The sequence below is a fragment of the Aspergillus niger genome (genome assembly GCF_000002855.4).
Source record: "Aspergillus niger supercontig An04".
Taxonomy (NCBI): domain Eukaryota; kingdom Fungi; phylum Ascomycota; class Eurotiomycetes; order Eurotiales; family Aspergillaceae; genus Aspergillus; species Aspergillus niger.
The window spans coordinates 838,159-852,136 of NT_166539.1; the positions used below are offsets into that span (position 1 = coordinate 838,159).

The window sequence follows — 13,978 nt, forward strand, 5'->3', positions numbered from 1 at the left end:
AGGCTGCGTAGGATTCGACATGGCAGCAATGGCCGAGCAACCTGAGTCCTCAAGAATGAAAGGCGCAGTCCACCGCACAGCAGTTGGAGCTCAATGAGATTCTCGGATCGGGGTCAGACTCGAAGACGTAGGGCGATAACGAGGGTACGAGGACTATCCGGAGAGGGGGGGATTGGCGCTAGGAGCTCCGACTGCACCAAGGATGTGCTCGATCTGGATCATATCACGGGGGAGGAACGGTTAGGGAGTCAGAGAGACATCCTGGAGCTCGAACGAGGGAAAGGAATGCCTGCAGAAGAGGAGAGGGCCGAAGGGAGGAGCGATGAGGCAGCAAAGCGCCGCCGAGGGGAGTCTCGTGCCGCTGACTCAGCCACTCAGATCGCGGGGAATTCCTGCGCTTCTCCTTCCATCATCCATCAGAGTTGAAAGAAAGGGATCTTGTGTTGCGTTGCAGGACGGCAGATATTTGGCACCGGATCGCTAGGCGGGGATTTACACTCTTCTATCACACCAAAGCGTACATCGTGCGTTGTATAACCCTTTGACTTTATCGTCATCGCTCTGAAACTATACCCTTGCTGTGTTCTTCATTCTCTACTAGGCTCCACCCGTGAGCTCCCCCCTCCTCCCCGCAATATGGCTTCAGATCAACTTTCGGCCCTGCTTCTGCTGCCGCCACCCCCTTCGGCATCATTCAACGAGTTCAAGGCTGCATATGAGCCCGTCCTGTTGGGTGTTTGCACCAAGCTTGTCCGCGAACTCAATGGAGCCAATCACACGGCTATACTAGATATTGCGCTCTCTCTTCCTGGCCTCCTATCCCCCTCATGTCGGCCACGCACTAGGGCATTTTCAAGCCTCCAGTCTCTTCTGGAAAGCATCTATAGGCTTATTGGGATTGTATGTGTTGAGCAAGGCATTGAGCTTGATGGTCCGGGTGGTATTGACCCCCGTGTGATCTTGCTCGATTACGACTCGGTCCAGACTGCCGTCACCAGGGACAATCCGTGTGACGGCCCTATCATTGACTTGCAGACATTGGCGCGGTCTGGACGACTGTGGGATTACATATACTACCCGGATAACCAAGTAGGTCAGGGTCTAGCAACGGCCTTCAGTAGCTTCTATTCTGAGTCCAGGGACCCCAACGGCGGATCCATGAGCGCAATCCCAGATGCACCCAACTGGAAGGCTGCAGAATCCCTTTTGGTGATGGACGATAACCACACATCAACTACGCATTACTCTGTGGCTGTAGGAGGCACTTTCGATCACTTTCACATTGGCCACAAGCTTCTGCTCACAGCTACGGCATTGGTATTGCAGCCTGCTGAAGACGTGGAGGCAGGTAATGTCCGGAAGATCACCGTCGGGGTGACAGGGGAAGGTTTGCTGGCGAAGAAGAAGTATGCTGAATATTTGGAAAGCTGGGACGAGCGATGCATGAGCACTGGGTCATTCCTCTCGGCCATCATGGATTTCCGTCTCCCAGAAACCAGTGCGCCGCGTATTGAACGGGAATCTGGGTCTGGGCCCGATGACAAGTACATTCAGATGCAAATGCGGCCAGATCTAGTCTTCAAGCTGGTACAGATCACAGATCCTTTTGGCCCTACCGTCACCGACAAGGGAATTAGTGCTCTTGTTGTTTCCAAGGAAACTCGTGCAGGTGGGAGCGCGGTCAATGAGGAGCGTGCAAAGAAAGGCTGGGAGAGCCTGGAGGTGTTTGAAGTCGACGTACTACATACAGGCGAAGTTCCCACCGATGATGCCGAGAGCTTCGCGTCGAAGATAAGCAGCACGGATATCAGACGGCGTCGGATGGAGATGGCAACGGAATAAATTAGCGCAGTGAACTGGCAAAGCGTGCGGGCAGCTATGCGAACCAGTCGTCAAGCTCGAGAATCTAGACATTGACAGCTGTCCTGAAACGGCACAGGGCAGGCGTGCAGATATGGGGATGATTGGGCACGATGTGATCCTGTACATACAATGCCGGCATCACCAGCAGCCAGGGACAACAAAGCGAGTCATGCGTTAATCATATTGATTTTTGTGTGTCGCGATGGTGCTTCTTGATGAGGTGACGCGACGAGGAATGAGCTTCAATATTTTCAATGGGGTTTGTAAGATAAACCGTCTCCGCACTAATATGTGGTGGCCTACTCTCATTTTCTTCTCTTCTTTCTCCAACCGCCATTATTATATTTACTCCTTTCCTAATTTCCGGGAGGTTTCTGAATGACCTTATTATTTGAATCTCTCTCTTTGTTTGATGTCCTAAACCTAACCGCAATTTACCCCTGAGAAGGGTTCGGGATGAGTTGTTTTCTTTGTGCAAAGAGACTGGAGCAAGAGAGCAGAGAGAACAGACCACCACCCATCTTATCTCCCCGGCGTTTGGGATTGCGCCCTGGACTCGGGGGCTACTGGCCCAGAGTGTTTTAGGGGCTGATGATCCTTTCCCTCACAGCATCCCCACGCGAGGCTTTTCAATCCGGACCAACGCAATACTATTGTTGGCGATTCCGATCCAGTTCTGCAATCTCGATACCGTGCTGCTAACTAGTCCTGCTACTAGCAACCCCCCGGTTCGATGGAGCAGCTCCATTGCGCTAGGCGACGGAGATGGGGCAGAAGGAGGGAATAAATGCCGTGCGCAACTCGCCAGTCGCAAGCAGGGACGATCTAGGCTTGGGAACGACAGGCCGCCATTGATTCGCGTTCCAGGCGGGGTTCCCTTGCTTGCAGCAACTCAGTGGGCGTCTGTCTGCACGCAACAGACTCTCATGTCGCATCATTTCCCTCCCCTCCCCTCCCCCCCTCCCTCCTGCTGCTTCCCTTATCCCCGGTCCAGCCAGCTGCCGTCGTTCTTCCTACCAATCCTTTCGTCTTTTCTCCTAGATTCCCTCCTGCAGGTTCGCGCTGGATATCCGCATGCTGTTTCGATCATGTGACCCTGTGTGGCAGCTCTCTCAGCCAATATCCAGTCGTCTGATCAACTGGGGGGTCCTCTAATGGTCCTGGCGAAGATATTCGGAGGTGAAACCCCCCCAGTCGACTCGAATGACGGGATTGGGGATTGTCGCGGTGGGACGCTCTAAGTCTTGTCAGACAGGTTCACTTGCTGCAAGCGCTCTACCTGTGGCCCGCCGTCTACTCTGCAGTCGATAGAGAGTGTGCTGGGAGTGTGAGAGGGGATGTATCACTTTCGTCCTTCCTTTCTCCAATTCTTAATTTCTTTTTCTGCTCTCCCTTTTTTTTTTTATTTTTTCTTTTTCGAACTTTTTTGCGCCTCATTTTATTTTTGTGATTATGATCCTTTAAAAACCTCCCGGCTGTCTGCTGTCACTCTTTGCTCATACTCTCTTCGACTCCCTGTCTTTATAATCAGTGTCGTTCCCTTCCTGGTCTCCTCTTTCTTCTTGAACCTCCGACCTGGCGCATCGTTGTTTGCCATACCCTTCTCGTACCTGGACTGGTTTCCATGTTGGTGCGAGTGACCACAGCAGCCGACCACGCGGCTGCTTCGCTGTGCGAAAACCATGGAGAGACCTCGACACATTGAAGACTTGGCAGACGAGTTGATCAGTGATATACTTTCATACCTTCTGGGGTCAGAGTATCTGTCTCCCGAACCCTCCCCGACAAGTCCGCAGGGCTCGTCTCGCGACTCCGACAATGGCACGACTCATGCTTTCGGCGAAAAGTCCGAGTTGGATCGTTTCAGACTTGTCTGCAGAAGATTCAAGCGAATTGGCACACCCCGGAAATTCACCAGTTTTGTACTCCGATTTTCATCCCACGAATTCCGAAGATTGGAGGACCTTCTGAATATGCAGCTAGCCTGTCATGTCAGATATTTCACGTACATGGTGCGACCCTTCTACCAAGGAAGCGGTACCGTCTCTGAAGACCCGCCCGGCATGTTGCGAGCCTGAAGCTGACGATCATATAGGTTGGTCCCACATCCTGGATGGGGTCGATGTAGATAACCTTCCCGTTTCGTCCATCCACCGGCGTCGGCTCGATGACCAAAAATACATACTCGATTCAAACCTTGATCTACGTTTGCTGCGACGCGCGATAGCAGCATTCTCATCTCTACAACAAGTCAAGCTCCTCCGATTGCAAGATGAAGCAGACGAACAATTGCTAGACCACATACGCGAGCGCTCATTGGGAAGAACAACGCGTCTAGATTGGGAACCCGCCTGCACCAGAGCTATCACCAGCTTGAGCATCTCTTTACTCGAATCAAATTGTAACTCGGTGAGATTTGTCGGGCCGCAGATCAGCCCGGAAGCAACCGTGCGATTGCTGCAAGCCCCATCCACCAGTCTTTCCGCACTGGGCGCACGACTGGCGAGCTTAGATGTTACTTTCCACTCCGCAGCCAAGCTATCCACATACATGGAGACGCTGTCCAACGTCTTCCACGACTTCTTCCTGGCTGCCAAGAATCTCACAACCATTCATTTAGGCTTCCCGACCAATGCGCCACTGGACCTCGCGTTAGAGCAAATCTTCCACCACGTCCAGTGGAAGAGACTCCGAACCCTCAGCATCCAAGGCTGGCGCCTCGGCTCGGAAGAAATCATCGCCTTCATCCGTCGGCACAGGCGCCAGCTACGCAACGTCCGATTAGCCAGCGTCTATCTCCGCCCCGGTGGACGATGGCGCGAAGTTCTCACCGTCTTACACGACGAAATGGACCTCCTTGAACGCATAGACCTGCGCGGAATCGATTACACCAGTAACTTCGACGCCAACATCAACACCAATGCCCATCACAACGCTGACGCTGCCGGACCCGGTACCGGCAGTTCTCAAACGCCGACACTTGCTATCGTCGTACAACCCACGCCCGACATGGCCCCGCACAAGGCCTTCCTCAACATGGACTACTACTCGAACAGTGGCCCTCCAGGTAAAACTCGTCGCTCCTTTTCCGAAACCACTCTCGAACAGCTGCGCGGACATACATCCGACGTGTTAGGAGACAACGGAGAGAGCGTAAGCCACGACCAGAGGTTACTGTGGGAGGCATGGGTCTTGTCCAGTCAACGAAGTAATGTCCACCGAAGGGTTTAATGTCATGTCTTTACGAATCTGTTTCATTTTGCATATGTTAAGTTAATTGGTATTCTTGAAGCGATATGGAAATTTAGGCAGTCGTATTTTAGTCATAGGTCGGTTCCTAAGCAAGTAGGCTGTGCATGCATACCGCGCTTGCTCCACAAAAGTCCGAACAAGCAAAAAGAGAAATCGTCAGTACTGTGGGTGGTAGCGTCGTATCTGCAATATCACCGACAGATCTGATGGTAAGTAAAGGCAGACAAAAACAACCAATGCATGATCAAATTCCACGAGCAGGGATTCATCACTGTAGAATTATTAACACAGGGGAAAGGAAAGAATATTGTAAGCACTTAGAATACTATGTGAATTAATAGTAACCATGAATGGACAATATACAAGAAGAAAGAGAGCAGAGAACACAAATAAAAAAAAAAAGAAAGAAATCTATGTATTTAGTAGATATCAACCTTCTTCCTCCTCTTGCGGTAAAAAGGTACTAATGTGGCTGTAGTAAGTGACTAGATAGACAAGATGGATAGAAATGACACAGGATCCCAATGATCAATGCAATAACACATCATCGTTCATCGTTCATCATTATTCTCCTCTCCCTTCCTCTCGCTTTCCTTTCTCCTATCCCCCTTAACCGCGACTGAACTGTACATGTATGTGAGTGATTTAAAATCTCTACGCGCCAGGCGGTGGAGCAACAGCAGTAGCAACATGATCGGCTGCGCCAGCAGGTTTATTGTTGCGTTCCCGGAGCCTCCGACCTTCCATGAGACCGCGGAGACCGCGCTTCTGAAGACCGATGACGCTGCTGAGGTCTCCGGTCCAGATCTCGCGTTCGGGACGGAGTTCTGCGTCGGTGTTGCGGCGGTGGTGGGACGGACGGGTCGGGTCGCCGCCCATTTCGGAGTCGGAGTGGTCGAAGCTGGTGTTGGTGGAGGCTGAGGTGGAAATGCTGGCATTGCTCATGGAGTCCTCGCGGTCCCGGTCTACGCCGGCGTTGCTGCGGTGCCGGCGGCTGAAGATGTTGGTGTTGATGCGGAGGGGGATGCCGCGCGAGCCCATGACGCCGCTGGCGCTGCTGGCAACAGAGAGGGCGGAGGTGCCGTGTTCGGTGTCGGAGGAATCGGAGGTGAGGTGGCTCTGGGAGGTGGTGGTTCCGGTACCGGAGGAGGATTCGTGGCCGGCGTGGGCGCCGTTCAGCGCCTCCAGGGTGCCGCCGGGGCCACTTGTGAAGCCGGTGCCTCGGCCACCGCCGGCGGCCATTGCGGCAGCGTTGAAGACGGCAGCGGCGTTTCTTCCGTCGAGAACTTGGTGGAGGCGTTCGACGGTGGCTTCGAGGAGGCCGTCGACTTGGTAGGGACGGGCGAGTTGGAGAAGGGAGCAAAGGATTTGTGGGGTGCAGAGGGGTGAGCCGGCGGGGGGAAGAGACGAGGTGTAGAAATAGTAGACAAGAACTTGAAGAGTGATGACGGTATGGGGGAGGTAAAGCACACGAGGACGAGAGGTAGGGGAAAGGCTATGCGCAGAGGGTATCTCAAGGTTCGCTAACAAGGACTTTGAGGTGACTGAGCGGTTGCTGACAAGAGTGCTGGAATTGGAATACGTGCTGTTTTGCCCCAGTGACGGGGTGATGGTGATGCTCGAGTTGCGACTGGGATACATGGCAACTGCTGGACGTAGTGTGGCAGTCTCGGCGATCCCGCTATCACAAGACTCGCGTAGAAGCTGGATGAAATAAGGACCCCATCTGCGAGTCAGGATGCGTGAGTTCACCGGGATGCGCTCACCTCCGACTGCCTGCAGCTCCATATCGGCCATTTCAGGCAGAGACTGGGCAAGTCTGCCTAGCTCGTCAGACGCGGAGGTGAACGGCCTTCCGCCGGAGGTCAACTTGGTCAATTTGTGCTGCATGGATGCAGGGACTGCCGGAGAACTGTACGAGATGTATCCCGATGTGGGCGTGGTCCGGCACGCGTTGTTGTAGAGCCCAAACGCTTCCAACTCGACCATACATACGTGGGAGAAGTTGATGCGACGATGGTTGTAGTCCTCAACCAAGCTGCGCTTCCGGTGGCCCAGAATGACAAAAGTGTTTCTTCTTGGCCACAAAATTCCACGGTTCCAGCTGCCATGGCCGAACACAGACCCGCCGGCATCGATCCGACCCCAGGTAAGGGTTCTCAGGTCGAGGGCCCAAAGCGCATATTCTTGCTTCGACGAGGTCAGGTAGGTTCCGCTCACGACAAAATGACCGTTGATGACTCCTCCGTTGGGGAACCTCAAGCCAGGAGGCGACGCCTGGCTCTGCATGGGCTTCTCGATCAGGCGGCCATCTGGGAGGCGCACCTGGAGCTCCAGCTTCACATCCAGGAAGTTGTAATTAGAATAGACCAACATCGGACACCCCTCGACCTGCGACTCTTCCAACGGCTCCTGTGCCTCCCCATCGTCTGCGGCAGACCCAATGTCGGAAACATTCATGCCTACCAAGGGAGCGACCACACTTCGGTAGGCACCGCAGCTTCGCCCCAGGTGAGTGGTACTGGTCCACTTGAGGCTCCGTAGGTTAAACACACTAATCTGTTCGATGTAGTGGTTTGAGCTATCTTGCCCTCCTACGACCACCATCTCCGCTCCTCCAAACCCGTCGATATCCACCCCAATCGATCCCTGGTGCGGATTTGACGAGGCGGGATTGTGATGGATTGCAGAGAGTGGAGCAGTGGCGGAGGTGAAATGGGCGCTCGAAGGCAAAATGGTCGCGCAGTGCGCATAGCGTCCCTGTGGCGAGTCTGTGGCAGGCACACGGGTCCACGTCCGAGATGGTACATCGAAGATATGGATATCAGACATGACCACCACTTCTGGCTGTGCTTCCTGTCCACCTGAGCCATTACTGGCCGGCTCCTTTGATACGTTCAGTGCGGGCGACATGCCGCCATAGCACACCAACTTGTGATCACCCAGAGCGCAGACACTGTGAAAGTACCGCGGGCGGGGGATATCGCCGGTGGTCTCGATCTTCGTCCAGTGACGCCGGATCAAGTCCAGCTCGTATATGTCCGACGTCAATTGCGGGCGACTTTTAGACAGAACACGACCACCGAACACGTAGAGCTTATCGCCCAGGATAGTCGTGGTTGCCCCGACCAACGGATGCGGTTCCCTGCCAGTTGTTCGGCGCACATTGCACACCAGACCTGACAGATTGATGGGACCCGAGTTGGACGGTGGCGCTTGATGTCCAGGTTGAGCGCCTGGCGCAGAGGGATCATCCCTCCCCGCGTCCATGAAGCCCAAGCTCGACTGGCTTCTGGACATCATCTTGGCGGTATATGAATCCTCCACCTAGAAAATTCCACAGAAACCGACTTTCGTCCTTCCACTCGTACTCCCAATCAAACTCTCATATAACCGACTGTGTCTGCGTATCCAAAAAAAGAAAAAGGTTGTTCTCCAAAATCACGCTGTTTCCAACCCTCGACGACTTATCTCTGGTATGGCGCTAAAGGGATCTCGATTCGACAGGGTATCATCACAGCCGTATAGCACGACTAGGCACGGATTTGGACAAGTGAAGCCGCACGGGCACGATAGGAGAGCGAAACGAATGGCTTTGGGGCGATCTTCGACGTCTAAATCGGACCGGGGTAGTGCGACCAGATCAGGGGCGGGCGGAAAAGGCGAAATCCGTCAGAGCACTCGCTGGCTTTCCCCGCCGCTGCCGCAACCTAGACGAGGGGAAGAGGCAAGGAGGTGCACCAAGAGGCTCTTGACTCGAAGAATAAGTTGCTGCAAGGGATGAACCACCGACCACGTCACTGAAGCCCGATCGAGGAAACACGATTGAAGGAAAGGAGAAGGACGGGGGTTGGGAGGTGAAGTGCGGGTTCAAGGCGGTCTCGCTACCTTGTCACTAGACTAGTTGGCGGTTACCCGTTAAACGGTCCAGGCACTACTGGGTCAGATCACGGTGGAGAAAAGTGTCTAAAAGGGAGAGTTTGCAGAATATGCAACCCAACCCTGGGAAAGTCAATTCCTCTGACAGGTCAAACTCAAAAGCGAGGGAGGGTGCGAGCCTGTTTCAGAGTTGAGGTATCAGCAACTTGGAGGGAAGAACCATGATGTCAAATCAGAACGGGAGATTCCTCTCACCAGATTAGTTGTTATTTATAGCACACTCGGAGGTCCTGTCAGGGTAGCACCTCCATCATTCAATTGCTCACACTTCTCTGGCTAGGTTGTCGGAACTCAGCTATACAGCTTTGCTTCTGAGGGTGGAATATCCTGTTTGACAGACAAAGGCTTGCGACGACGATGAAAGAACACGGCGACGCACCTCATTCCAAAGTACAGTCTTTTGGTCCCCTGTGATCGGTTCAGAGCCTCGGCCCCAGGACGGTGCGAACACATACTGGGAAACTTAATTAACTGAGGGTGGGAAGAAGGGGGTAAGCACGAAAAATCTGACAGTCTGACATCTGCATGCCAACACTATGCCTTGTGACCAAAAAGGTTATGAGGCTCAGCGACTGTCGAATGACGGATGATTGTATACGTTCAGCCAACTGATATTTGCTCTTCGCATGCTCACCCCCTAATTAGCAGTCTATCTCACCTTCCTACATTCTCGGGGTATCGACGGGTTTTCATTCGAGGCATGGCACAGGCGACGCATTCTGCCCTTTTGCTGGCCTTTCAGCCGTTCGCGACCAGGGTCATGTTGCATGTGTTCTCATGCAGGACGGGACTCCAGCTCCATATCGCCACTCGACGGGGCCAGACTACTGTTGATCATGCTACCAGTCGCTCTGTATGGACAGCGACAGGATCCTCTAAGGTGCGCCATGCAGGAACCAAAGCATCGCAGACGTGGCTCCTGCGTGGAGATCCCAACACGCAGAATCATTATTTACGTTTCTTACTAGCCAAGGCGGGGGAGGGCTTTTCCCTTGGTCACATCTTTTGGGGGTTGTTAATCGATTGTTTGTCATGAGGTATCAAACTATTACACATCATAGCCATAACTTTCATACCGCGTTCCCTCTACCGACCCGTCACAACATCTTTTTAAAATCATGATCGGTACGCCACCCCTCTGTGTGAGGTTCAGTCGACGATGATCGGGCGGGATATTGTCATTATATGACTTAATTTACTCCTTCTTGAGGGAGGTGAAGCGAAGGTAACTGGTTCATCACGTTAGCGACCGCAACATCTCTGTAAGTTTGGGCTTTGAAGGACAACTCACGGCTTGACAATGCGGATGTCGCCGAACTTCTTCTGAGCGTCCTCAGTGGAGACGGGAGGGGGGATGACAACGTCGTCACCAGGGAGCCAGTTGATGGGGCAGGTGACACCGTGCTTGTCAGTGGTCTGCAGAGCGTCGACAACACGGAGAACCTCAGCGGTGTTACGACCAGTGGAGGCGGGGTAGGACATGATCAGACGGATCTTCTTGCTGGGGTCGATGATGAAGACGGAGCGGATGGTGAGAGCCATGCCTGGAACATATTAGCAGGGTCCTCATAACGTCACTTGGGAAGTTATAGAAGAGCGTACCCTTGGCATCAACGTTGGTGGTGTCCTGGTAGTCGACCATGTCGTACAGGTAGGCAACCTTGCGCTCGGGGTCGGAGATGATGGGGAACTTGAGGTTCGAGCCGTTGACCTCATCGATATCCTTGATCCAGGCGTGGTGGGACTCGGTGCCGTTGGCGCTCAGACCGATGAGCTTGACGCCACGAGCAGTGAACTCGGGCTCGAGCTTGGCGAAAGCACCGAGCTCAGTGGTGCAAATGGGAGTGAAGTCATCCTATACCAATTGCAAGTAGTGTTAGCCAGCCGTCTTCCTGGCTATGCTGGTTGTGTTTATAACGCGGCTGGGAGAGACTAACGGGGTGGGAGAAGAGAATAGCCCAGCTGTTGCCGATGTAGTCGTGGAAAGTGATAGGACCGTTGGAGGAGTCGGCCTCGAAGTTGGGGGCAACGGAGCCGAGACGGAGACTGAGAAAGTGGCAGGTCAGAATTGAGCTGAATGAGGGGATATGGAGTGTTAGATAGCACTTACGGAGCACGTTCCTGAGCCATTGTGAAAGTGAAGGGAGTTGTAGAGGGGTGGGTATAAACTTTTTTAATTAGAATGGTAGAAGAGAAGGATGAGTAGGAAGCAAAAGAAGATGAATGCAACGGAGGAAGCTGGAAGTACTAAATATACCCCGATGAGGCCCGAGGTCGGGGAACCAAGAGACGAGGAGCCCGTGAATGGAACGGGGATGGAGCTACGAGGCAGAGGGGGACAACATCCACATTGAACCCGAACCACAGCTTGGATGCCCCTCCAACGAATGACAGCCGCTGGGCAGGCGATCCCGATCACGCAATCTGCCACCGCCCACGGGGCAGAACGGCCCTGATTGGACCCGCATGAGCTCATTCCAGGTGGGATGTTTAGCGCCGGCCGCATTGGGAAATGCCCCTCCCCCTCCGGGATCTTTTTGGAGAGAAGGAACCTGAATTCCAAGGCGAGATTGGGATTCCCCAAGGCACGAACCACTGACCTTAACTCATGTACCGTCCTCTAGTTCCGGCACTGTTCCTAAACTATAGGAGGAGATGAACCGTGCGAGGCCAGGCCTCTTGTTCATCCTCCGCTTCTACTCTTCCTCTGTAGATAGTTATTGTGATTACTATCTATATCATCATCCAAATCAATGTGGTGCCTACTACCACATAATTACTGCTGAGTGCCCAACTCTGTTCGTTCGTATCTGCCGCTTGCTAGCGTTTCGACTCTCTTCCCTCCCGAGAGCTGTCGGCCGACTACCTTGCAAGAAAATGGCTCGGCCGACAATCTTGTTCTGTTGGGGCCAATGGTGATGTTGAATGATGGCGCAATTGTGCGTGCCATCTTACCCATCTTCCCGGTGACTACTTGATCTACTACTGTTTGCGCACGATTACAGTAAGTGATGTCCGAGCTAGAGGGCCATCGCAAGAAGCATCTACAGAAAAGGGGGTTGCCATAACGTCGCATACATAATCACTCAAGTCTCCCAGAAAGAGCTCCTAGGGGTATTTACCAAGAACGACTTAAGGTCCACTCACCCCTGTGTGAGATCTTGACGAGGAGAAACGTAGGTGCCCAACTTGTGCGTGACCTTGGATTTAGAAGGGGGAACTTTGTCTTGACTTGATCGTATAACGGCATCACGGGTTATAAAAATGGGGGATGGATGTTGTCTGAATTCATGAATTTCTGTTGCAACAAGAGAAAGACTTACCGTGTTTTGGATGCCGCCGTACAGTCATTGCCGGAATGCCATGCTCACTGGGTACATTAGCTTACCCGTTCGGAAACGTACATGGCGAACTCTGCTCGGCTGAAAGATCACTTGATCATTGAATATGGCGCTTTCCACCGACAATTTTATCAGTTTTGCTCTCCCAATCAAAATGGCCATACTCTCCTCTCCAGGGACCAATCTGCTTACAATCTCTCTGGGACAGTCAACATATCGCGCAAGTCCGGCAAATAGTTCAATTCTCCCAATATATCTCATTGACTCCTCACCCGCAGATGAATATTTGATCCTGATATGTTCTGCAAAGAGATAGAGCAGTGGTGTTTGGCCGAGTGGTAACTCTGTGCAACATTTACTCTGCTCAAAGTGTACAGTCCGCATTAAAGTATACTTCTGGAGCTTGCCCAACGGATCACGCCGACTCTCATCTCGGGAAGGTGAATGATGTCCAATGACAGGGAAAGAAGATTTTTTGCGGAACAAGAACTACGAACCGATTCAGACTGTCTATAAATGGCATATACTACCCGATCTCCGGTCGATGGCAATATAACCCAGGTACCTGCTCCTAGTCTTATGAACTTGAGGCTTCTGAGGCACGGAGTGGATAGACCACGATTTGAGAGAACCAGTCAACTTGGAAACGACATTCCTTTGAACTCACTTGTTTGTTAGCTCATCGCATTGGCAAAACAGTACTGAAGAGTTGAGATGCACATAGGAGAAGTCACTTCACAGAAATCCAGTATTTTTGACCTATTACTATAGGGGATCTCCGAGAACACAGTGGCCAATCATAATGTTGAAAGATCTCATGAACTGTAATCGGCATATTAGGCAGTATGGTTGGACACTAGTGGGATCATTATTGAGATGGTGCCTAATAGTTGGTGTAGCAGGTAGTACAGGTTAAGAGCTAGGCAAAATCACGGTTATGAGTGGCCTACACAAAACAAACAGTGATTGTTGACGACACGAGCTTGCTAGCAGTGAGGTGCATCAATCTAACTGACAAGGTAGCACAATGCCCTCAAATTATGACAGGGGTATATATACTGTGTGGATTTAATTTTCCAGGCTGTTCCTGCGCCTACGGAGTAATAATAATAGTTATAGTTTGTTCGGTGAGGGTACCTGAGTCTCCGCGAGCACGTCCACGTGACCCCAGCGGAGCGCCTAAGGGGGCTCCACCGCGCGTCCCGAGAAGCTCGACCCGTCCACTCGTCCGCAATCAGAGCTTCACCCATCGCGATCCTGTTATGATTCTTGCCCAGTGCGTGCCTAGAACCGCGTCTTGTCGTGTCTAATTGTTCCTTTCGACTGCCGGAAGACACAGTTGGTCGTACCTTGGTTAGTTTCCGTTGCTAACCTTTGTGAACACACATTATTTCATCGGTTCCTTCATAAGCTTTCCTATACTGGATTGACTGACTGGCTGGCTTCCACACTTCTAGGCGCGCCTGGATCCTCGTGTCCCAACTCCCCCAGCGCCTCCCCGCTGGCAGGCTCCTGACTGGCTGATCCCTTTGTTGTCTTCATCTACTCTTGTCCTTTCCTGACCCTCCATTCGATCTTTGTTC

At 52.6% G+C, this 13,978-nt stretch overlaps 5 protein-coding genes across 5 annotated transcripts; 2 read left to right on the forward strand and 3 right to left on the reverse strand.

Moving 5' to 3' along the window:
- Positions 1-636: 636 nt before the first annotated feature.
- An04g03330 (uncharacterized protein) lies at positions 637-1,842 on the forward strand (the record flags this gene model as incomplete). Its single annotated transcript, XM_001401664.1, has 1 exon — positions 637-1,842. The coding sequence occupies one exon, from the start codon at positions 637-639 to the stop codon at positions 1,840-1,842; it is 1,206 nt and encodes a 401-aa protein (XP_001401701.1).
- A 1,703-nt stretch (positions 1,843-3,545) lies between these two features.
- An04g03340 (uncharacterized protein) lies at positions 3,546-5,459 on the forward strand (the record flags this gene model as incomplete). Its single annotated transcript, XM_059747417.1, has 5 exons — positions 3,546-3,734; positions 3,847-5,016; positions 5,291-5,324; positions 5,414-5,424; positions 5,457-5,459. The coding sequence occupies 5 exons, from the start codon at positions 3,546-3,548 to the stop codon at positions 5,457-5,459; spliced, it is 1,407 nt and encodes a 468-aa protein (XP_059600484.1).
- Positions 5,460-5,769: 310 nt separating this feature from the next.
- An04g03350 (uncharacterized protein) lies at positions 5,770-8,418 on the reverse strand (the record flags this gene model as incomplete). The annotated part of the gene is made up of 2 exons (XM_059747418.1): positions 5,770-7,990; positions 8,027-8,418. 2 exons carry the CDS (start codon positions 8,416-8,418, stop codon positions 5,770-5,772), a joined length of 2,613 nt encoding a protein of 870 aa, XP_059600485.1.
- A 1,923-nt stretch (positions 8,419-10,341) lies between these two features.
- On the reverse strand, positions 10,342-11,184 carry An04g03360 (uncharacterized protein; the record flags this gene model as incomplete). The annotated part of the gene is made up of 4 exons (XM_001401667.3): positions 10,342-10,598; positions 10,657-10,909; positions 10,992-11,100; positions 11,165-11,184. 4 exons carry the CDS (start codon positions 11,182-11,184, stop codon positions 10,342-10,344), a joined length of 639 nt encoding a protein of 212 aa, XP_001401704.3.
- A 43-nt stretch (positions 11,185-11,227) lies between these two features.
- On the reverse strand, positions 11,228-13,937 carry An04g03370 (hypothetical protein; the record flags this gene model as incomplete). Its single annotated transcript, XM_059747419.1, has 5 exons — positions 11,228-11,654; positions 11,835-12,039; positions 12,443-12,884; positions 13,562-13,711; positions 13,818-13,937. The coding sequence occupies 5 exons, from the start codon at positions 13,935-13,937 to the stop codon at positions 11,228-11,230; spliced, it is 1,344 nt and encodes a 447-aa protein (XP_059600486.1).
- Between the last annotated feature and the right edge of the window lie 41 nt (positions 13,938-13,978).